Genomic DNA, 24,521 nt, shown 5'->3' with positions numbered 1-24,521 from the left:
ACGTCTCGTCGTACCCTTAAAACATGTCTATGACAATACCAGCCTGCGAGGACCCCTTAAGTGTGGCCACAAATGTGCCTGATCAAAATTTGAGCTGACAATTAGTCGTTTAAAGTCAAGATGAAAATTCAAGTTTTTACTGTAATCACAGCATTATTTTTACGAAGTTTAAAAAATAAAAAATAATGAATCCTTTATATAACATCCATTGAGGGGTGTAATGTATATCAAATGCAGACAGCAAAATATATGAAACAGTGCCTTTTTATTTTTTTCCTGCACTCACTCCAAAATGTTTATTTACATGGCATGCCACATCAATACAGGAACTGACTATTGACAATAACAAATAGAATCTGCTCTGGGTTTTTAAGGACATGGGTGTTTTTTATCCTTAACAACCTAAAAGGAGAAATACACAATAGGAATGAAGCAACATCCATTGAAAAAGGGAAATCACCTTTCTTCTGCAATCTGCCCGTTTCAAAACCTTATTAATAGACAGGCAACCGTGATATGTACCAAACATTCTATTCCAAGTACATGTCATTTATTCAGTTGAGGTCTCTTGGGACATTAGAGCTGGGTTTGCAGAAAGGAAAGTCAGGAGGACTGGGGTGAGTAGATTTAAATGAATATTCCCCGCTGGTCAAAGCCATGACGTGTCCAGTAACAATACATTAACAATGTAGCATAGCATTCTTGTTCAGGGCCATATTCCATCAGTGCGGAATCCAATCAAAAAAAAAAAAAAAAGACTGCAGAAGGAAGAGTTACATTTAAAAAAAAAAATGCTGAAAAAAAGACAAATATTGTGTTTCCTTTGAGAAAAGTGATGCTTGATCAGTATGTCCTCTGTTCAGATAAAAAGTCCGTTGTATTGTCACACACACACACACACACACACGCGCACACACACACACACACGCGCACACACACACACACACGCACGCACACACACACACACGTTCTTTCACAGCCTGTTCCTCCTCATGCAGTGTGGTTTTCTTCCAAGGTGTTGTGGTCAGATGAGGCCCCTCCTCTTCTTGTAGTCCTCCAGGTTAAGAGACCTGCGGGGGGCGCCGTCTTTCACCGGCAGAGCGTTGGAACTGACGGACAGAGACTTGGCTTCTGCACAGGGTGGCAAATGTCAAAGCATTGGTAGTTGCTGCAGGGTTCCCCCCCAGATTGCCATATCTGTGGCGATGGGGGCGTGGCCTATATGACATCTTATATTATATTGTATTGCTCGATTTTTAATTGTTGCTGCTTATTCTACAATGTATTTTTAATTGGAACTTTTCAAGTTTCTAAATCAGGGGTCACCAACACGGTGCCCACCTGGCACCAGGTCGCCCGTAAGGACCAGATGAGTCGCCCGCTGGCCTGTTCTAAAAATAGCTCAAATAGCAGCACTTACCAGTGAGCTGCCTCTATTTTTTAAATTGTATTTATTTACTAGCAAGCTGGTCTCGCTTTGCTCGACATTTTTAATTTTAAGAGGGACAAAACTCAAATAGAATTTGAAAATCCAAGAAAATATTTTAAAGACTTGGTCTTCACTTGTTTAAATAAAATTATTAAATTTTTTTACTTTGCTTCTTATAACTTTCAGAAAGACCATTTTAGAGAAAAACTACAAGCTTAAAAATTATTTTAGGATTTTTAAACACATATACCTTTTTACCTTTTAATTTCCTTCCTTTTCTTTCCTGACAATTTAAATCAATGTTCAAGTAAATTATTTTTTTTATTGTAAAGAATAATAAATACATTTTAATTTAATTCTTCCTTTTAGCTTCTGTTTTTTGGACAAAGAATATTTGAGAAATATTTTGTCAAACTTATGATTAAAATTCTAAAAAATTATTCTGGCAGATCTATAAAATCTTTAGAATCAAATTTAAATCTTATTTGAAAGTCTTGAATTTCTTTAAAAAAAAAAAAATTCTGGAAAATTTATAAGAAATAATGATTTGTCTTTGTTAGAAATATAGCTTGGTCCAATTTGTTATATATTCTAACAAAGTGCAGATTGGATTTTAACCTATTTAAAACATGTCATCAAAATTCTAAAATTAATCTTAATCAGGAAAAATTAATAATAATGTTCCATAATAATTGTTTTTATTTTTTCAAAAAGATTCGAAGTAGCTAGTTTTTCTCTTCTTTTTTTTCGGTTGAATTTTGAATTTTAAAGAGTCGAAATTGAAGATAAACTATGTTTCAAAATTTAATTTTAATTTTTTTCCTGTTTTCTCCTCTTTTAAACCGTTCTATTAAGTGTTTTTTTCATCATTTATTCTCTACAAAAAAACTTCCATAAAAAGAAAAAAAATGTACGACGGAATGACAGACAGAAATACCCATTTTACATACATATATATATATATACATATACATATATATATATATATATATACATATACATATATATATATATATATATATATATATATATGTAGATTTATTTATTAGAGGTAAATTGGGCGAATTGGCTATTTCTGGCAATTTATTTAAGTGTGTATCAAACTGGTAGCCCTTCGCATTAATCAGTACCCAAGAAGTAGCTTTTGGTTTCAAAACGGTTGGTGACCCCTGGTCTAGAGACTTCTCCAACCCTTAAGTGACTTTATTATTATTATTATTGTTATTATTAGAATGATTGTTTTTGTAGACTGTTCTCATGTTTGGAGAGCCTTTACTTCTGTTGCTGAGAAAGACATATCAGTGACATGCAGTCAGGGGAGGCAAGGTGAGGCAGTGCCTCACCTTGCCACCAGGAGGGGTAGAAGGCTTTATTATGAGAAGTAATAAAATAAGTTTGAATATTCCTCTTTTGGTCGATGCTTTCTCTGTGATTGTGGTGTGGTTCCTGTATATCTAAATAATTTTCATGGTCATAATTGGGGAAATTCTGTGTTTCCTGATCAAAATAACGCAGCAGACCAGAAGTGAGGCAGACATAGGCGGTGCCTCTACGGCTACACACAAAGTCTATTGAGCGCGTGCGTGAGAGGGGCGCGTGCTTGGTGCCACGGGGAAAAGGCAGGCCATGAGGCACCAAGTACCTCTGCCTCAAAGTAAGGGGCGATATATTGTTTGTCTCAGCACACACGGAGAAATGGGGGCGCTAAAGCTAGCCTACACAGGTCTCTCCAGCAGAAGCCAGCCTTTTTTATTTATATATATTAATTTTTTATATTACATTGTTTTCAGGCAAAATAACTATTTTTAGGTCGTGACAACTTTCATTTTCTATTGCCACGATCAATTAAATGTAGGGGAAACCCTGTACTATATGACAGATCTAACGCTGCCTCCATTTGCCGACAGCAGAAGACCAACAACGAGGATCAGCTCACCTGAATTGGGAACTTGGAGGTCTATCTTCACATCAAAATCGTGAACTTTGAACAAGTCTTCTGAGAGGTCAGTGGTTGGCTTGGGTACGTCTTTGTCCTTGGCGTCCGTCAAATCCTGTGACAAACGTGGGGAGGATTGTGGATAAAATGGAAGCGGTACTTTAAAAATGCCTAAACTCGCTCTCACCTGTTTGCTCTTATCCAGAGCAGAAGCATCGGGCGAGGAGCCAGAGCCGTACTTCTGGTTCAGATGAGCGAGAATAGCTGCGTGGACAGACGGGTCTCTGGCCTTGAAGCACAGGCAAGCATGTTGATGATCAATCCTTAAAGCAGGGGTCTTACAAACTTTTCCAAGGACAGCCCCTCAAAATAATGTGTGCGAGAGAGAGTGGGGAACCCCTACCAGTAAATATTGTCCATCCATCCATTTTCTACCGCTTATTCCCTTTGGAATCGCTGGAGCCTATCTCAGCTACAATCGGGCGGAAAGCGGTGTACACCCTGGACAAGTCGCCTCCTCATCGCAGTATATATATTGTATTAAACTTACTTTCTAGGTAAGGACGCAACTTTATGAAAATGTAATATCGTGACTATCATAACACAATATTGTTGAAAGTAGTCATACACATGTACAACCAAGTTTTATTTCCAAGATTAAAGGGGAACATTATCAGCAGACCTATGTAAGTGTCAATATATACCTTGATGCTGCAGAAAAAAGACCATATATTTTTTTAACCGATTTCCGAACTCTAAATGGGTGAATTTTGGCGATTTAAAACGCCTTTCTGTTTATCGCGCTGGAGGCGATGACGTCAGAATGTGACGTCGCCGAGGTAACACACCCACCATTTTCATTTTCAACACATTACAAACACCGGGTCTCAGCTCTGTTATTTTCCATTTTTTCGACTATTTTTTGGAACCTTGGAGACATCATGCCTCGACGGTGTGTTGTCGGAGGGTGTAACAACACTAACAGGGAGGGATTCAAGTTGCACCACTGGCCCCAAGATGCCAAAGTGTCTGCCGCCAGACCCCCATTGAATGTACCAGAGTGTCTCCACATTTGACCGGCGATGCTAAGACAGACATGGCACAGAGATGTATGGATAACCTGCAGATGCATTTGCAACGATAGTCAACGAAATCAAAAAGGTGAGTTTTGTTGATTTTGACTGCCAGCTAATCGATGCTAACATGCTATGCTAATCGATGCTAACATGCTATTTACCGGCGGTGCTAAAGCAGACATGGCACAGAGATGTATGGATAACCTGCAGATGCATTTGCAACTATATTACGTTTCCTTCCACCCACATTTAATGCGAAACAAACACTTACCAATCGACAGATTTAAGTTGCTCCAGTGTCAAAAGATGCGAAAGTCCTGATCGTTTGGTCCGCACATTTTACCGGCGAGGCTAACGCAGCTATTCGGCCATGCTATGGCTATGAATAGCGTCAATAGCTATTCGCTCAATAGCTTCAGTTTCTTCTTCACTACTTCCATACTCCAACCATCTGTTTCAATACATGCGTAATCTGTTGAATCGCTTAAGTCGCTGAAATCCGAGTTTGAATCCGAGCTAATGTCGCTATATCTTGCTGTGGTATTCCCATTGTTTGTTTACATTGGCAGCACTGTGTGACGTCACAGGGAAATGGATGGCCGCCTCGCAAATAGCGAAAATCAAGCACTTTAAAGCTGTTTTTAGGGATATTCAGGGACCGGTACAATTTTGAAAAAAACTTCAAAAAATACAACAAGCCACTGGGAACTGATTTTTAGTGTTTTTAACCCTTTTGAAATTGTGATAATGTTCCCCTTTAAATAACCACACAATCATGGATGTATACTGAGTACTGGTATTTTTATGTACCGGTTCTTAATTGGGTCAGTCCAAGTGGAACATGAAAATTCAGAATAGGACGCCACAAAGCCCACCAGGAATAATAAATAATAAATGAGGTGGTGACTTGTCTGAGGTGTACCCCGCCTTCCGCCCGAATGCAGCTGGAGTCTATCCCTGTGACTTCGAGAGGGACAAGTGGAAGAAAATGGATAGATGGGAATATTTTTTTTTTGTTGGGCAATTGTCATTTAAATAAATCCTTAAATGCGCTACAGTACAAAGCAATATTTAAAACAGTAAATGCTTAGCCATTAAAACATAAGATATTAAGACTAAAACATTATCACTAAATCATGACACAAAACATGCAAAATAGTGGCTTTTCTAACACTTGTTTTAGCGTGCATAGAAGTATTTTCTGAGCACATTCAACAATATTGCGATATAATCGTGATCATTTTGGTCACAATAACCGTGAGGTGACATTTTCATATCGTGACAACCCTAGTTGGAGCAATGTTAGTGTTTTAAAGACATTTAAGTTTATGAAAATTTGCGGGCGAATAAAAAATGTTTTCAAAAAGTCTCATCAACCAATAAAGACACCCATGCAGAATCTCCACGGGCCGGACCCCCTGCCTTAAAATGTAGATTCAGCAATGTTGCGTGCATATTGATAGAAAAGCTTACATTCGACACCATGGTGGGTTTGCATTGTCTCCGAGTGAAAGGATCCATTTGTTGGTTTTTGGAATTTTGTCCTTCGGCCTGCAAGATGACAAGAAGGAGAGCGTTACTATAAAGTTCAGCACGTTGACATTCTTTCATGACATGTACTCTCACTTGATCTATTTCTGTTGTCACAGGAAGGCATTTTGTTTGCATTCCGTGACGATTATGAGGCCACTTACCACAAGAGCCTTTTCAGATTCCACTATGTTCCAGCTTCTGTTCCTCTGATTGATGTAGCTGCATGGGGAAATAATTCCATCAGATTTTCAAAAAGAAGCACACTGTATTCTTCTAGAACCGGGGTCGGCAACCGGCGGCTCTTTAGCGCCGCCCTAGTGGCTCTCTGGAGCTTTTTCAAAAATATATGAAAAGTGGAAAAAGATGAGGAAAAAAACATTTTTGGTTTTATATAAGATTTCTGTCGGAGGACAAACATGACACAAACCTCCCTAATTGTTATAAAGCACACTGTTTATATTAAACATGCTTTATCGATTCAAGTATTTGGCGAGCGCCATTTTGTCTTACTAATTTTGGCGGTCCTTGAACTCACCCTAGTTTGTTTTTTCTGACTTTCTAAGACAGGGGTAGGGAACCTATGGCTCTAGAGCCAGATGTGGCTCTTTTGATGACTGCATCTGGCTCTCAGATGAATCTTAGTTGACATTGCTTAACACGATAAGCAATGAATAATTCCACTGGTAATCAGTGTTAAAAATAATGTTCAAATTATGAACTATTCTCATGCATTTTAATCCAACCATCCGTTTTCTATTGCACCTGTTCAAGATGTCTCATTAACGGTAAGAAGTATTGTATTTATTATTGGTTAACTTTAGAATAACAAGGTTATTGAAAAGAATAAGAGACTTATTATACTCTAAAAATGTTGGTCTTCCTTAAAAATGCACGCATTTAGTTGTATTCAGTGTTAAAAAATATATGGCTCTCACGGAAATACATTTTGCAATATTTGGCTTTCATGGCTCTCTCAGCCAAAAAGGTTCCCGACAACTGTTCTAAGACGTGATTATTGCCACTTCTTTTTCTGTCTCATTTTGTCCACCAAGCTTTTGATGTTGTGCATGAATGCACAAAGGTGAGTTTTGTTGATGTTATTGACTTGTGTGGAGTGCTAATCAGACATATTTGCTCACTGCATGACTGCAAGCTAATCGATGCTAACATGCTATTTAGGCTAGCTGTATGTACATATGCCTCATTTCTAGCTATATTTGAGCTCATTTAGTTTCCTTGAAGTCCTCATAATTAAATTTATATCTCATGACACACTATCTGTATGTAATATGGCTTTTATTTTTTTGCGGCTCCAGACGGATTTGTTATTGTATTTTTGGTCCAGTATGGCTCTTTCAACATTATAGGTTTCCGACCCCCGTTTTAGGAGTAGGCTCGTCCAAACCTGATGGCAGAGATGTTTTTGGTCCTCTGTCTGTCCAGGGCCTCTGCCCGCTCTTCCAGCTCGTTCAGCTCGTCTTGGATGACTTTCACTTTGTCCCCATCACCACTCTCCTCTGCCATGGCCTTTAGTGGGAATGTGAGCACAAAGCAACTGTGATATGTCACCTGTATCACATTTTTCCATGTCAATGTAAACAGTACAATTGCACATTTTTCCAAGTCTCTTTTATATGTGGATATAAATTGCATGTGCATCCAAAGCGACGTCAAAACAAATGTCTCACCAACTGCGAGATCCAAAATCCATGCCCTTTTCCGTATTAATCTTCTACTCGCAATAATTTGGTACAGAAAATGTTGACAATGATTGCACAAAATCTTTGAAATTGCCACTAGTGCACCACGACAGACCTACCGTATTTCCTTGAATTGCCGCCGGGGTGCTAATTCATTTAAAACCTCTTCTCACGCCGGCGCTTACCAAAGGCATACATTAAATTTAGGCCTGCGCCTAAAAATTTGAGTGTGATGTAAGGATACCATCATGAAAAGCGCATTTATTAAAAAAAAACGTTATTATGGTCTTACCTTTATTTATAAATGAAGTCCATGCGCAGCTCCTTCTGATCAAAAGCATGGATAACTTGTTTATAGAAGTCTTCCCTATCTTTCTTCAGTTTTAAAAGTCTCTCTGTCTCCATGGAGATCTTCTTTTATTACCTCCTGCTTTGATTGAAAGTCCAGTTTAGAAAAGTGTTTTATTTTTATGTCCGCTAACTTTTTGCAACTCAACGCCAAAAAAACGGAAATGCTGATTATCGGTCCTGCTAGACACCGAACTCTATTTAATAATACAACTCTAACATTTGACAACCATACAATTAAACAAGGCGACACGGTAAAGAATCTGGGTATTATCTTCGACCCAACTCTCTCCTTTGAGGCACACATTAAAAGCGTTACTAAAACGGCCTTCTTTCATCTCCGTAACATCGCTAAAATTCGCTCCATTCTGTCCACTAAAGACGCTGAGATCATTATCCATGCGTTTGTTACGTCTCGCCTCGACTACTGTAACGTATTATTTTCGGGTCTCCCCATGTCTAGCATTAAAAGATTACAGTTGGTACAAAATGCGGCTGCTAGACTTTTGACAAGAACAAGAAAGTTTGATCACATTACGCCTGTACTGGCTCACCTGCACTGGCTTCCTGTGCACTTAAGATGTGACTTTAAGGTTTTACTACTTACGTATAAAATACTACACGGTCTAGCTCCATCTTATCTTGCCGATTGTATTGTACCATATGTCCCGGCAAGAAATCTGCGTTCAAAGGATTCCGGCTTATTAGTGATTCCCAAAGCCCAAAAAAAGTCTGCGGGCTATAGAGCATTTTCCGTTCGGGCTCCAGTACTCTGGAATACCCTCCCGGTAACAGTTCGCGATGCCACCTCAGTAGAAGCATTTAAGTCTCACCTTAAAACTCATTTGTATACTCTAGCCTTTAAATAGACTCCCTTTTTAGACCAGTTGATCTGCCGTTTCTTTTCTTTTTCTTCTATGTCCCACTCTCCCGTGTGGAGGGGGTCCAGTCCGATCCGGTGGCCATGTACTGCTCGCCTGTGTATCGGCTGGGGACATCTCTGCGCTGCTGGTCCGCCTACGCTTGGGATGGTTTCCTGCTGGCTCCGCTGTGAACGGGACTCTCGCTGCTGTGTCTTGGATCCTCTTTGGACTGGACTCCCGCGACTGTGTTGTATCCATTGTGGATTGAACTTTCACAGTATCATGTTAGACCCGCTCGACATCCATTGCTTTCCTCCTCTCTAAGGTTCTCATAGTCATCATTGTCACCGACGTCCCACTGGGTCATTATTGTCACCAATGTCCCACTGGGTGTGAGTTTTCCTTGCCCTTATGTGGGCCTACCGAGGATGTCGTGGTGGTTTGTGCAGCCCTTTGAGACACTAGTGATTTAGGGCTATATAAGTAAACATTGATTGATTGATTGATTGATGTTAAAAGTGCAAGCGAGAGGAAAAAATAAACGATCGCTGCTTGTTGTCACTTCTTCTGCAGCCGAGTAGTCGCAAGAAGGATCACTAGCGCCCTCTACCACCAGGAGGCGGGAGTCATTTAATGACTCATATTTGACACATGCAGCTACGGTATATTAATAAAACATAGCTGCTTACTGTTCTTTTTAGCATATTATATAGTTTGGACCTTAAATCCTACTGAATAGCTCTTAATCTTCTTCCCTTTATGCGATTTCAAATTATTTAAATCAGCCTCCTCCATTTTGAAAATGAAGACAGGTGAAGTGTCACTCGTGACCCAAATCCTAGGCATATGCTAATTATTTGGCGAAACGAGTTTGACCCGACGGAAATTCTAGAAATGCGCTGATAAAAATATTTTGCGAAACGAGTTTGACCCGGCGTTAATCCTGAGCCGGCGGTAATGCTAAGCATGTGCTAATTATTTTGCGAAACGAGTTTGACACGGCAGTAATTCTAGGCAGGCGCATACTATATACCCGGCGGCAATTCAAGGAAATACGGTATTAGAATTGGAGCACTTTGGAAACGTTATTGTTGTTTAAATGTGCTATATAAATAAAGTGGATTGGAGTCATGTTTACTTCCTTGTACACTAAAGCATGTTACTGCGTTTACATTAGACATCTCATTTTTTTGTAATGACGAGTGACGACTACATAAAAATAACGGATTTGACCAAAAAAATGTAAGTTGGACATCCTACACTAAGACCTGCAACATTACCTCCAATCTAAAACCTCTCCTTTCCTTACCTTGTCCTTAAGTAATTGAGTTTTCTTCATAGCGTAGTTTGGTGGTGCTTTTCGGAATCGGTCCTTCTCTTTGACGATCTGCAGGGAGACGGAAGGGTTTAGTTAGGAGCACACGGTGGATAAGGAAAGGTGCAGTGCAGCCACTGACATCCTCAATGTCTTTGTCGTTGAACTTGTAGTTCATGGCTTCTTTAATGGACTGCTCCTTTTTGGTGACCTCGTCTAACGTCGGCACTTGCATTCCTGCGATGATCATCTGCAAAGGCGAGCACGGAAGGAATTCACGCCAGGATGTGCCAACGTTATTGTTGCTGCTGCTGCACTCACCGCCTCTTTCCACTTCATGAACTCATTTTCTGTGAATTCCTGGTTTGATACATACTCCAGCCTAAAAACACGTGTGTCGCCACCATGCCTGAGGAACGTTTAAAAGGACCGTTTGAACCTGACATGTACTCACTGCAACGTCGTGATGAATATTATATGACTAATACAAACAGTGTTTGTTCACCTACCGTAATTGTAGTCCTTTGTTTGTCCGGGTGGACCCCAATTGGTAAACCTTTGCCGTCTCCACGATATCCACAATTTCAGCAACCTTTGCAAAATGCATTACAACAAAAAAGCTCCAATAAATAATTCACATTAACTGAAATCTGGTCGGTGAAGGCCAGCGCTTAAATTGGGGAATTTTGCCTATCATTCACAATTCCTATATGAGACAAGAACACATTTTACATGTTTTTGTTGCATTTCAACAAGTAAATAAATGCGAGGAAAAGTCAGCTAACAATAGAAGTAATAGGAGTATTTACAAGATATATTCGCCCATAAAGCTCTCTAAAAAAACATCCCAAAACCCCCAACAATACACCATTTACATGTCGCCACCTAAATATGAAGCAAGTATTAATTAGGGACATTGCTATTATAAGCACTAACGTTAAAGAACTACTTTTAGCGGTAACAAAATAGCTTATGCAGCTTTTGAGATACTGAGCTGCTTGCACTTCGATAATAAAAAGTTGTGGCCATAAATCGAAAAGTTGGTCAACTTTGACATTTAACTTTGACTGGACGTAGGCGAGAAAGACAACAAGACGCTTGCTTGTTTTTTTTCTTTAAATCCTGCCTGAGGAATACGATTAATTCTTTACATAAACAGGAAGATTTAAACATTTCAAATTATCTCATCAGTCGGCATTCCAAGTGAGAGGAGACATCGTACAGTAAGTGTTTTTTTTTTTTATTGCTCATAGGTTGTATTTCTTGTTTAGTAATTTTAACAATACTGCTACACCACGTTAACATAATTCACGTAAGCTGAATATACTTATCACCCCTTAGCGTCTAAAACTCATACTCTGTATATTCAGGCTCAAAAATATATGTTTCTGGATCATCAAAGCAGTCTTTGTTGGCTATCATGAAGTCAGCCATGATTAGCAGTGGTAGTTGTTGAGGGGAAATAGCGAACAATAAAAATTCAAATTAATACGCCGCTGTACGCTTAAAATGACCAAATTATGTAAATATTAAATGTTATGATCAATGTTCCTGTTACTACATTACATACATACGTATGTAAAATGTTGGAAGTGTTATACAGCACTTAATGGGCGAATAAACACAGTGACGTCCTTAATCTCGTTATATGCAAATATAATGACAATAAAGTCCATTCTATTCTACGTAATGATTCCCATTGGCTCTATTGTTCACTGACTTTTGCTAGTGTTTGTTTATGAATCATAATGCATAAAACAAACTAACATGTGTTCCTGTCTCAAATAAGGATTGTGAATGATAGGCAATTTTCCTAAAAAGTGCAGTTCACCTTTAATCATTTGTAGATTTCCCGAAAAGGCTGAGGAGGCGGAAATCCGTACATCTATTGGCATTATGGACGTCTACATCTTTTTAACAACAATGAGCGTTGTTTTACAGTGCATGCAGGTGTTGTTTCTATCTGTCAAACCACACACTACGTCTAGCTTTTCCGAGTGGGGGCACAAATTCATCCACACACGTGTACTATGCATACACACATGCAGCGCAGCATACTCTATTGCAATCTCCACAATTATTTTAAAAAATAATATCAATTGAAAGACTCCAATTGACTCCACAAAATGAAACGCGATTGTTCCGATGCACAGAGAGCAGACGATGAATTGTAAACTTGACCATGTCGAAACAGAAATGACATGCTATGTCATGTAAATAATATAAGTAATGTAGGGGTATGTTTGCTATTTGAAAAAGTATCCTTCTGTTGTGATCTATCGGTACATAAAAACTAGAATGGTGAGAAAACACTGACTACAGTTTCCCCCCTCGATTATCGCAGGAGTTGCGTTCCGGGAAGTACATTTCTGGTAAGTTATTATTTCATGATTGAAATGTCTATTATAAGCATTTGATCTCTTTATACACATTCTACACACATTTATAAACATTTCCAATGCTATTAAGACACTTCATCCGACTTCAATGTGTACTCCAATCTCAATGTACTAATAGCACCGAGACTGTAGGAAGTGAACTGCGCAAAGTGGCAGGGTAACACCGGGATGGGTACTGATTTGGTACTTTAAGGGAAAAAACAAATTCTGTTGGTACTACAGAGTACCCACTGACATAAAATCAAATGGTAACATATTTCGATACCTTTTTTCGGCACTGGCTCAAACGCTTGCCGGGAAACCAAGCAAATACATAGCGGACTGCCTCTGTATGACGATGTAATTGTCCAAGCCAACTAAGCAAGTATGCCTGATAGAAAGCGCTCAAAATTAAAACCCCCCTTTTCAAAATGTGTTAGCTCGATACTAATTTACCATAGATATACTGTACACTGTACATGCAACTGGTTAGCATTAGCAATTTTACATGGCGATTTCAACAACTCTACATTTGGTAACGAAAACTACAACTAAGATGCAGATTCCAATCAAACAGCAGGTGTGTACAAAGTACAATATTTACTGCATAAACACTTTTTAGGACACAATAAACGACAAGACTTAGTGGCAAAGACTACTTTGTGAAACTGAAAGGAATGCATACTTGTAAATAGCACTTAAAATTAACATTAACTGGGCGGCATAGCTCGGTTGGTAGAGTGGCCGTGCCAGCAACTTGAGGGTTGCAGGTTCGATTCCCACTTCCGCCATCCTAGTTACTGCCGTTGTATCCTTGGGCAAGACACTTTACCCACCTGCTCCCAGTGCCACCCACACTGGTTTAAATGTAACTTGGATATTGGATTTCACTATGTGAAGCACTTTGAGTCACTAGAGAAAAAGCGCTATATAAATATAATTCACATTAATCGCAAAACAAAAGTACCAGGACAGTTAAGTACCAGTATCAATTCAAAGATGAAGGGTACCCATCCCCCCACTGACCAGACATACGTAATGTCTGGCGTTTGACTGATTTCCGCTTCCTTGGCCTTCTGGGAAATGGTAAGAGTTGGCATGTGTCCCACACTAAATCCATGCTTACCCTGTAAACTGGTTTACTGCTGTTGTTACCGATCCCAATTCTTACAAAGCAACCCGTCACAGTCTTGGCAAAGAACGGCATGTGGCACCAGCGTTCTAGCTTGTGTCGGGACAGGCGGATCCGATTGAGTTCGTCTGGCAGCGAAACGGGCTGAGACTTTGGTGGTGTTTCCTCCTTTCTGTGGGCACCACAAGTCCAATTTACATGACAAAGCAATGTCATTTTACAGGGGAACTGCACTTGTTGCCTATTGTTCACAATCATTATGAAAGACATGACAACAGACGGATTTGTTTTAATGCATTCTAAATTTCAAACGTAAATAAAAGTCTGCTTACACAGAAGCCAATGGGAGCTCCTCAATTTCACCCATTTAAAAAGCACCAACAATACTCTGTTTACATTTCATGATTTGAATATTAACCAAATATTGATAACATTGTCATTATAAGCGCCCTGCAATGAGGTGGCGACTTGTCCAGGGTGTACACCGCCTTCCGCCCGATTGTAGCCGAGATAGGCACCAGTGCCCCCCGCCACCCCAAAGGGAATAAGCGGTAGAAAATGGATGGATGGATGTTATTATAAGCGCTAAACCAGACAAACTATTTATAGCGGCGCTGTGATCACTGATGTGTCTCCCTGACACATGACAGCAGACCTTGCACAGTAAGTGATGTTTTATTATGTTTGTTGGCCTTCATAAAGTCTGGAGTAAGTAATAATCAGTGATTAAGGAAAAAAAAGAAAACGTCAAAATGCGTTTTTGAAATTAATGCACCATCTTATGCTTAAAATGGTCAAAATACGTAAATATTGTATTGTAAATGTGCCCGTTACTACATTACATATATACTTACACCATGCATTTTAAACCCTAATAGAGGTGTTTGAATGGATTTGGGGAATTGCGCGGCTCCTATGGGCTCCATTGTAAGTGGATTTTAATCACATTTTTAATATTTACAATGCAAAAAAAGGGCCATCATCATGTCTTTCATAAGGATTGTGATCCATAGGCAAAATTCCCAAAACAGTGTAGTTCCTGTTTATGATTGAAAAGCTTAGGAGAGCCACTCACTCGTCATCGTCATCAAATGAGGAAGATCGCGAACTCCTGTCGCTCTTGACCGACGACTTGTCGTCATCTTCCTCCTCCTCCTCTTCGTCGTCCGAGTAGACCTCACTGGTCTTCAGCGGCTCTCGTTTGGCCAAAAGTTCTGCTGCTCGGCGGGACCAAAAGGTCTCAGTACACCAGGCCCGCCTGACTGGCACCACAAAGACTCGTACCAACCTGTTTTGTTCTTCTTCTTCTCACGCTCCGCTTTGAGTTCTTCCATGGCTTGGGACTTTTTGTCCAGTTTTTCGTCACGTTTGGATCGTCTTTCCTTGTTGTGGGACGTCACCTGTGGGCCAGAACATTACAGGGAAATTATGAGAATAAAACAAACTCTTCTTTTTTTCTCTTCTGGAACATATGTAATTTGAGTAAGGTTGTCAAGTATCGACACTCAAGATACCAAGTCGATACCAAGTCGATACCAAAGCACAAAAATACATAGATACCGTATTTCCTTGAAGTGCCGCTGGGTATATAGTATGCGCCTGCCTAGAAATACTGCCGGGTCAAACTCGTTTCGCCAAATAGCATATGCCTAGAATTTGCATCGGGTCAAACTCGTCACATCACGAGTGACACTTCACCTGTCATCATTTTCAAAATGGAGGAGGCTGATTTCAATCATTTGAAATCGCATAAAGGGAAGAAGATTAAGAGCTATTCAGTAGGATTTAAGGTCCAAGCTATTGAATATGCTAAAAAAAAGGTCCAAACTATTGAATATGCTAAAAAGAACAGTAAGCAGCTATGTTTTATTAATATACCGTAGCTGCGTGTGTCAAATATGAGTCATTAAATGACTCCCGCCTCCTGGTGGTAGAGGGCGCTAGTGATCCTTCTTGCGACTACTCGGCTGCAGAAGAAGTGACAACAAGCAGCAAGAGTGAGCAGGGATCGTTTATTTTTTCCTGTCGCTTGCACTTTTGACATGGAGGATTACATATCTAAAATAAAACAGTTTTCTAAACTGGACTTTCAATGGAAGCAGGAGGTAATAAAGGAAGATCTCCATCGAGACAGAGAGACTTTTAAAACTGAAGAAAGATAAGGAAGACTTCTATAAACAAGTTATCGATGCTTTTGATCAGAAGGAGCTGCGCATGGACTTCATTTATAAGTAAAGGTAAGACCATAATAATGTTTTTTTTTTATTAAATGTGCATTTCATGATGGTATCCTTACATCACACTCAAATTTATAAGCGCAGGCCTAAATTTACCGCATGCCTTTGGTAAGCGCCAGAGTGAGAAGAGGTTTAAATTAATTAGCGTCCCGACGGCAATTCAAGGAAATACGGTACTTGCTTTTTTCAGTTTTGAATACTAATGATAATACAATGGCTGTCTCAAAGAAATGCTCCAGTGATTTCCATATATTTACTCTGTGAAAGCCTGTCCTAAATGCGAAGTTGGTGCGTCGGGTTCACTCTTGCTCATGACTAAATGATAATGGAAGTGTGGCAGTGGAGAATACTGCAGGTGTGGCGTAATTGCATTTCACAACAAAACTCATACGCGCCTGCTTTGCCAGAAAATAAACATAAATTATCTGGGATGCACTTTAGCTACTTTGTCACTATATTGAGCAAGTAGAGGTACATTTTAAAAGTGAAAGAGAAAGCTGTCTCATGCATTGATTTGATAATCAAATACAAGCGGTCATGAAAGTATTACCCACTTGAGTGAAATTAGCCTAGTTCATTACAGATGACATCGTACTTAAAGTAATATCAATTCCACTCCTTTTTTACAAGCACAGTTATATTTGTTTGAGGTACTAGGAGGTTATAGACCACTATTGCTCTTTTTTGAATGTACAAAGAGATGTTTTATTTTTATTTTTTTAAATGGTGGTAAGGAATAAGCATCGAGAATCGTGGAAGTTCATCGGTGTCGGTATCTACTACTGATATTCTGTTATGGTGACAACTCTAACTTTTCAATTCGTACTCACCACTTGTGTGTCTGGAACCTGAGATAGTTTCCGTTTTTCTTGTTCTTCCTCCTGCTTCTTCTTCTTCTCTTCTTTCTCCTTTTTCTTTGCAGTCTTCAGTTTCTTCTTGATTTCAAATCTTTTTAAAGAAGCACAACCTGGAATGAAAACACGTCGAGGAGATTCTCCTGCTGTGCTTCTGACCCCCCGAGAGTCGCCCTCACCGTCTTTTAAGCACCTCTCGCTTCTCGATCCTGTTGAACAACTCCTGCTCTCGCTCCTTCTCGGTCATCTGCTCCAGCCGGGCTCGGTCCTCAGCGTCGCCCATCAGGTCGTCGTCATAGCCGTCCCGGAAGACGTCATCCTCCGAGGAGTCAGAGTCCAAGCTGGACGAGGAGCTGTTGCTCTCAGAGTCTGACACCTCACCTGACAGAGAGACAGGTGTGGTAAAAATATCAAACAATCTGACAGAATCGCACTTGTAACCAAAGCATTCAAATTGTGATTCACACAAAAAAACAATATTATGTGACAAGAGGACATAATAAAAAGAAATAAGTCCATCCATTCTGTGTTGCAAAAAAGGGGTACATGATAAATATTATCGGGCCAACATGAAGAATTATGACATCTGTTCACATTAAAAAAAAAAACATCCTCTAATTACAATTAAAAGGCTGCAATGAAACAAGATTACTCCTCATAGGCTGCAGGTGGGATAGGGGAGCAAATCAAGCTCTCTTTTTAGAGGTGCAACGATTCCTTTTAACTTCGATATGATTCAGGTACAATGTAAGTTTATTTAAAACTATACAATCCAAAACGATTAAGTGATCATAATCATATATATTTTGATAAGAGATGGCGCCTGGTGATGACGTCACAGACTCGCGTAAAGTTTACGTCTTTATTCTTTGAAAAATGCTAAAAACAACTTTATATAAAGTCTACTATTTCAATAGCCAATATTTTATTTTTTAGTATCGATAACATCGATTATACACCTTTTAAAAAACGACCTTAAATTGATATACAGTACAGGCCAAAAGTTTGGACACACCTTCCCATTTCAATGAGTTTTCTTTATTTTTATGACCATTTACATCGTAGACTGTCACTGAAGGCATCGAAACTATGACACCTGTGATGTGAAAACCCTTTCAGGTGAAGTTTGAGGCTCACCGAGCGAATGCCAAGAGTGTGCAAAGCAGTAATCAGAGCAAAGGGTGGCTATTTTGAAGAAACTACAATATAAAACATTTATTTCACCTTTTTTTGTTAATTACACAATTCCTCATGTGTTAACTCATAGTTGTGATGCCTTCAGTGACAATCTACAATGTAAATAGTCATGAAAATAAAGAAAACCCATTAAATGAGAAGGTGTGTCCAAACTTGTGGCCTGTACTGTGTACATCTTCTGGAAGGCCAACTAGCAGAGCACAGATTGATTTACTTGAATTTAAGAAATATGAATTGATCTCTCGCTATATTGATCAATCGTTACAGCCTTAAGCTCTTTTACTCCTCCTACGTGCTGTAAGCCTGTCATAAACTTCCCCCTTAACTCACTGTAAACTAGCGCTTACAAAATAGTGGGGTGGGCACTGTAGCCTGTGTGGGGAAGAGACCATAGCATAATAGTGTAGGACCGGGCCAATAAAACGATAAATATAATCTGTAGGGATGCACCGAATAATCGGTAACCGAATATATTCGGCCGAATAATCGGTAACCGAATATATTCGGCCGAATATGGCAAAAAAGCCACATTCGGCCTTCGGTGGAATGAGTAAAATGCAAGGCCGAATAGTGGCGTGTGACAAAATGACGCAATTTTTTGACGCGGTGACGCAATCAACCAACGTGCAGTGACGCGGTGACGTTGTAACCCGACGCCTTCGGAAAAATGTCAGCAGTGTGAAGATATTTTTATATGTCGGAAAGTGACAAAAGTATTGCAGTTTGCAACGAATGTTCAGCCAAACTGTCTGGAGGAGGTGCCTCGTGGCCGACATCTTTGAGAGGACGAAAAAGTTTGCGACAGACAGTGCCGAAGCAAACGGAATTACAAAGAAGGTAATGGAGTTTATGGGTTTGGATGATCAACCGTTTAGTGTTGTGGAGGACTTTGGCTTTCGGAGACTCATGGAGCACATTGAGCCCCGTTACACGATATTTCTCTGATGTGTGCTCTTTACATTGTGTGTGTGCTGTTTACATTATTAGCCTGTTGTGTAGGCTACCTGTATAAGTGTATGAGGTTACAAGCACACACTTATTGAGATTTAGTGGGGCCTCTGTTTACATTATTAGCATATCTACTGTGGCTAAGCAGACTTTTGCCAAAAGGACAATAATTCATTTGTTGTGGGTTTATCCACTTTAATGCACTTTATTTTTTTTTTGGAATGCAGGTTTTGTTTTAAGGCCTAATATAAATGAAAAACTTTGTGATTTTTTGAAAAGCAAAGGCTACTGGAATATTAAAAAAATGTCAATATTCAATAAAAAATTACTTTATTTAAAAAAACATGTCTAAAAATGTATTCTAGGCTATTTATGCAATATTAAAAAATTGTGAAAAACTGCATTCATTATTCGGTATTCAGTATTCGGCCTTCAGCCAAGCGTTTAAATTTTATTCGGCTTATCCCTAATAATTTGCCATATCAATAAAAAGGATGTTTAATAAAACACTCGGGGTCACCCAAAAAATTGATATGGCATCAATTGTGTGGGATTCCTTCACTTTTTCACAGAATGACTTTTTGCATGCTACTTGCAAAACAGCCATTTTGGCTTGGTTGACCACCGCTATTTTTCACTTCCGGGAAGAACTCATGTGACGGAAAACAAGCAATAGGTTAGTGGATTTCCTGATCTAATCAACCAGTACTGTAAAGTCTCTAAAAGCTACACCAGTTAAAACATAAAACTACAGAACTACATTGAAATTGTGCTTTTCTGTAGGCTACCGTATTTTGACCCTCCTATGTAGTGTTTACAGCCGTTTTGTTTTTTTTTGGAGACAATGTAAAAGGAGAAATTCGTACCCTCCTCAGGTGCAGAGCTCTCCCCTGAGCCGTCTCCATCTGAGCTCCCAGACGCTGTGGATTTATGAACCTTCTTCTTGTTGGCATTCTTCTTCTCGGGACCCTTCCCTGGTTTAACTTTCTTTTTGCCTTTGGTGCCCCCCACAGTCCACTAAACAGGTATTATGAATACAGGATGTACAACAGTCAGTACGTGTCCAATCCCTAAATTAGTCTGATTTCTCAAATAGTTGGGCTCTGAATAAACCCAAGGCCCATGGAAACACCTTAATCTAATTGCGTTTGGTTTTTGAAAAGTGGGACTAACAAACCTGGATTATGCGATTGGAAACCAGATCTCTGGAGGGGTGTCTGCGGCCGCAGAGGACCCTTAGTATCGTGCAATCGCCAGTCTCAACACGCGGGGTACAACCCGAAAGCAGATACCATTTAATAAAAACTTAGCAACAATTATTATAAAGGGGAGACTTAATTTGCTGCACAAATTAAAAGAACAGGACATTTTGAAGTGCATTGGTGGTAGAAGAAAAGAAACAAACGATTTAACAATGTTGTAAGATGCCGGCCTAATTTGGACTCCCGAATGAAATACAATAAAGCAGCTATATTGATGGCGAATAATAACAATAACTCTGAATTCCACACAATCGGCAAGATAGTCCGGAACAATAGCAACCTTCATCTGAAACATTATCAGTCGGGGCACAAACTGTCTGTTCCTTTATTATAGATTTAAAATTCCTCTTGTCAATCCACAGAGCCTTTGGAAATAACTTTGAAACAATCAAAAGTTTTGTTTCTGTGATTTTCATACAAAAATTAATTATAAAAATCTCTTCCGCCTGTCTCTCTTTGCTTCGGACCTGCTCCCACACGTTTTTGGTAGTAGCGTCATGTCCGTAGCAGAATCCAAGATCATGTTTAATGTCTGTTATTTAGCATCAACATAGCCAGTAGAGACGTAATATTTGAAATTTGTGCCAAAACTACGGCGGACATCAGTTAAAACAAGTTGTAAAGAACCGCAGATGGCTCGTGTGACGTCATAAAAGCAACTCATAGGTGTATGGTAGGCACATGGCGTATAACTAATAGTCGCATTAGACAGTGTGCATGCACACTTGAACTTGGCACTTAGGTGGAAAAATACAAAAATAAAAACTATTTGAGAAATCTGACTAATGTAGTGCATGGAAACAAAGAGACTTCCTCAGCATTGAGAACCAATAAAACAAGCCCCAACCACCCTACCTCATCATCGCTGTCGGATGTCTCGGAATCGGTGGACGCCGCCGGTTTGCTCACCGGCTCTTCCGGCTCGTCGGAGTCGACGCGCTTTCTCTTTGCCAAGGACAGCAACTCCTGGGGGAAGAAATGAGTAAGTAACCTATTTAGAGATAAGCACAGCAACCCGGTTCAATAACGGTAATGTCGCCAATGTAAACGGTAACCAGACCGAAATAAAAGAAGACTTTGGTGCTGAATGAATGCAGACTCAGGCACCAGCAACAAATGCTGAGCAGTGAAATTGTGTAAATGACATATGACGTAAGTAAGTTATGGAGCGTTTTGACAGAAACACAGTCTGATTCTCTTTTTAAACTTAATTGCTGAAATTAATACGCCAACAGCAACCCTTACAACACCGCAGCCACGACAACACAGCACTTCCTAATTGTGCACCAAGACGGGTATGGCGAGAAAGGTGGCATTGACAAACATGATCATCAAACATTAAGAACATGTGAGTTGTTTTTCTTAGTTCTCTATGTTCGAGAGCAGTGGTTCTCAAACTGTGGTGTGCAGGCTCCGCTAAGTCGTACAACAAAGAATCATTTAAATAAACATTTTAATGACATGACTCCAGTCGTTATCAAAGGTTTTCCAGCCTTCAATGGAAATCGTTACAATCGGACAACCCGAGGCTGTAGTCGACGCTAAAAGAAACAATTAAGACACAAACTGAACAGTCTTACTTTCTCATTTCTATCACTCAACACTAGGGATGCACCGAAATGAAAATTTGTGGCGAAGCCGAAGAAAATGTAAACACTTGGCTGAAGGCCGAATACCAAATACCGAATAATGAATGCAGATTTTCACAATTTTTTAAATATTGCATAAATAGCCTAGAATAAATATTTACACATATTTTTCAAATAAAGTAATTTTTTATTGAATATTGACATTTTTTAATATTCCAGTAGCCTTTGCTTTTCAAAAAAAGCACAAAGTTTTTCATTTATATTAGGCCTTCAAACAAAACATGCATTCCCAAAAAAAATAAAGTGAATTAAAGTGGATAAACCCACAACAAATGAATTATTGTCCTTTTGGCAAAAGTCTGCTTAGCCACAGTAGATATGCTAATAATGTAAACAGAGGCCCCACTAAATCTCAATAAGTGTGTGCTTGTAACCTCATACACTTATACAGGTAGCCTACACAACAGGCTAATAATGTAAACAGAGGCCCCACTAAATCTCAATAAGTGTGTGCATGTAACCTCATACACTTATACAGGTACACAACATATCCCAACGTCACTGCACGTTGGTTGATTGCGTCGCCGCGTCAAAAACTTGCGTCACACGCCACTATTCGGCCTTGTTTTTAACTCATTCCACCGAAGGCCGAATGTGGCTTTTTTTGCCATATTCGGCCGAATATATTCGGTTACCGATTAATCGGTGCATCCCTACTCAACACCCATGGGAACAGAATGTTCTACACATTCTGCGCCTACGTTCGTCCCTTCCCAGCCTCCCAGACGATCAATATGCAGAACACATGTAAACAAAGACAAACATTGGCAGAGAAAGCTGCATGTAACAATGATGCCTTCTAGGCCTTGGGGAAACCATAATGTCTGGTAAACATTGAGTAAACTATACGTGGAACATAAAACAACAATGTTACAATATGAATAACATATTAAAATATTTAAAACATGAAAAACTATTCAAAAGAATCCATAAATATTAAATATACTTGTTAAATTAAACTTCTATTTTAACATTGGTCATTATCGGGGTACTTGGAGAGCCAAATGTTTTCTGAGCTAGTAATTAGTGAAAAACCTTTAGGAACCACTGTTCTCGGGAGTGTAACGATTGATCAATATATCGATAGATTGATTTACATTCCTAAATTTCAAGTCTGAAGATCTGTGCTTGGCAAGATAGGTAGCGATTCAAGAACATTTTAAAATGGAATCGATCGATTTTAGCGATACTAGAAAAAAGTAAACATTGTATTTAAGAACAGGAGACTTTATATGAAGTTTAGCATTTCAATAAGGACTCTAAACGTTTAAGTCTGTTAGCCCGTCAATGTGCCATCAAAAGACAAATCGGGAATAGCTATGGTGGCTTAGAAAGGTCATAACAAACAAACAATATCATAAATTACAACACAAAAACATTCAGGTAAAGCACGATTGCAGCCACGACAAATACAAACGACACAAAACCGATTCACAACTTTAGGACACGACCGACACAACAGAAATGATAGCGACGCACATTACGGCGAGGCAGCGACTTCCAGAACATAACAACATGAAGTGTGACACACAACATGTAACTAAAAGCCAAGGAAAAATCATTTCATCAGAAAGAAAGAAATACAAGCGATGGATCAAGGAGGCTATGTCAATTTGGAAGCGAGGGGCCAAAACCATCAACAAGTATGTGGGGGAATACAACTTTGACAGCCAAGATGTTGAAAAAGACATGAAAAGACGTTTGTTTGCGGCAGTATTTTTTTTCCACCTGCGAGAGGATTATGATTCATTCTTCATCTAAACGGAAGGACAAACATCCAGTAAAATCTATCCCAGTGAAGAGAAGTCGTACAGCAAGTGATTGTTTTATTATGTTCGTTCTACTTTGTATTTCTTGTTTAGCACTTAGCAATACTGCTGCATGATGCTAAATGATTAACTGAAGCTAAATCTGTTTAACACACTGCTTCTAAAAATTGTAGATCATCCCCTTTTAGTCAGGCTCAAAAATATAATGTTCTGAATCCTCATTTGTCCCAAAGCAGTCTTTGCTGGCTCTCACAAAGACTGCCATGAGTAGTAGGTTTGTTGTTGTTGAAGGGAAAAGCGAACTTTGTGATGAGTCTATGAAATTAACATTCCGCCGTATGCTTAAAATAAGCAAAATACGTAAATATTACATGATATTGTATATAAAACGATGACGAAGGCTTTTGGATGTTTTTAGACCGCTTTATACGCGGAATAGAGTGACTCGTTGGCTCTATTGTTAGCTGACTTATGGAAGTGTTTATTAACGGTTTAAAATGCATAAAAAATTAAAACGTGTTCTTAAGTATTTACTTTTTGTACAAAACGCCAATACAATAGTTAAAAACAAAGTGCACTTTTGTGCATGATGTCACACAAGATATTTCAGTAACTGTCAAATAAAAATGAGCTGCATAACAGGAAATCGAAGCGCTATGTGGTAGGATACCGCGGACATTATCTCTTTATGTTGTTCACTTTTTCTTTCATACAGTGTTGATGTGGAAATGGTTGCCTCGGCACGGAGATGTTGACATGCGGAGTAATCACTCTTCATTCTCTAGCAGGTGACTTTTGAAATGATGCTACACGTTAGCAGTAATGCTACTTTTTGTAGCAACGCTTTTGCCCCACACTTGACAAATTACGGTTGTCTGTTCGACATCTTCCCACT

The 24,521-nt window shown here is 39.3% G+C and overlaps 1 protein-coding gene across 2 annotated transcripts in view; it reads right to left on the bottom strand.

Moving 5' to 3' along the window:
• Nucleotides 1–246: 246 nt before the first annotated feature.
• rtf1 (RTF1 homolog, Paf1/RNA polymerase II complex component) overlaps nucleotides 247–24,521 on the bottom strand; it is a 28,757-nt gene continuing 4,482 nt past the window's right edge. The window contains exons 2-18 of one of the 2 annotated variants that reach the window (XM_061893915.1): nucleotides 21,064–21,174; nucleotides 19,813–19,963; nucleotides 16,981–17,182; nucleotides 16,778–16,895; nucleotides 14,999–15,110; nucleotides 14,786–14,927; nucleotides 13,705–13,882; nucleotides 10,710–10,792; nucleotides 10,522–10,609; nucleotides 10,343–10,450; nucleotides 10,195–10,272; nucleotides 7,380–7,501; nucleotides 6,136–6,193; nucleotides 5,915–5,992; nucleotides 3,553–3,654; nucleotides 3,366–3,480; nucleotides 247–1,131 (exon numbers count right to left, since the gene is read on the bottom strand). In XM_061893915.1, the coding sequence (XP_061749899.1) occupies nucleotides 1,025–1,131; nucleotides 3,366–3,480; nucleotides 3,553–3,654; nucleotides 5,915–5,992; nucleotides 6,136–6,193; nucleotides 7,380–7,501; nucleotides 10,195–10,272; nucleotides 10,343–10,450; nucleotides 10,522–10,609; nucleotides 10,710–10,792; nucleotides 13,705–13,882; nucleotides 14,786–14,927; nucleotides 14,999–15,110; nucleotides 16,778–16,895; nucleotides 16,981–17,182; nucleotides 19,813–19,963; nucleotides 21,064–21,174 (1,953 nt within the window). In that variant the 3' untranslated portion in view covers nucleotides 247–1,024. Of the gene's footprint in view, nucleotides 1,132–3,365; nucleotides 3,655–5,914; nucleotides 5,993–6,135; nucleotides 6,194–7,379; nucleotides 7,502–10,194; nucleotides 10,273–10,342; nucleotides 10,451–10,521; nucleotides 10,610–10,709; nucleotides 10,793–13,704; nucleotides 13,883–14,785; nucleotides 14,928–14,998; nucleotides 15,111–16,777; nucleotides 16,896–16,980; nucleotides 17,183–19,812; nucleotides 19,964–21,063; nucleotides 21,175–24,521 lie in introns of both variants that reach the window. The other variant, XM_061893914.1, reaches the window with a different exon arrangement.

The sequence above is a fragment of the Nerophis ophidion genome, linkage group LG03 (assembly GCF_033978795.1).
Source record: "Nerophis ophidion isolate RoL-2023_Sa linkage group LG03, RoL_Noph_v1.0, whole genome shotgun sequence".
Classification (NCBI taxonomy): Eukaryota; Metazoa; Chordata; class Actinopteri; order Syngnathiformes; family Syngnathidae; genus Nerophis; species Nerophis ophidion.
The sequence above is the reverse complement of the archived record's forward strand: the minus strand, read 5'-3'. Positions and strand labels throughout refer to the sequence as shown.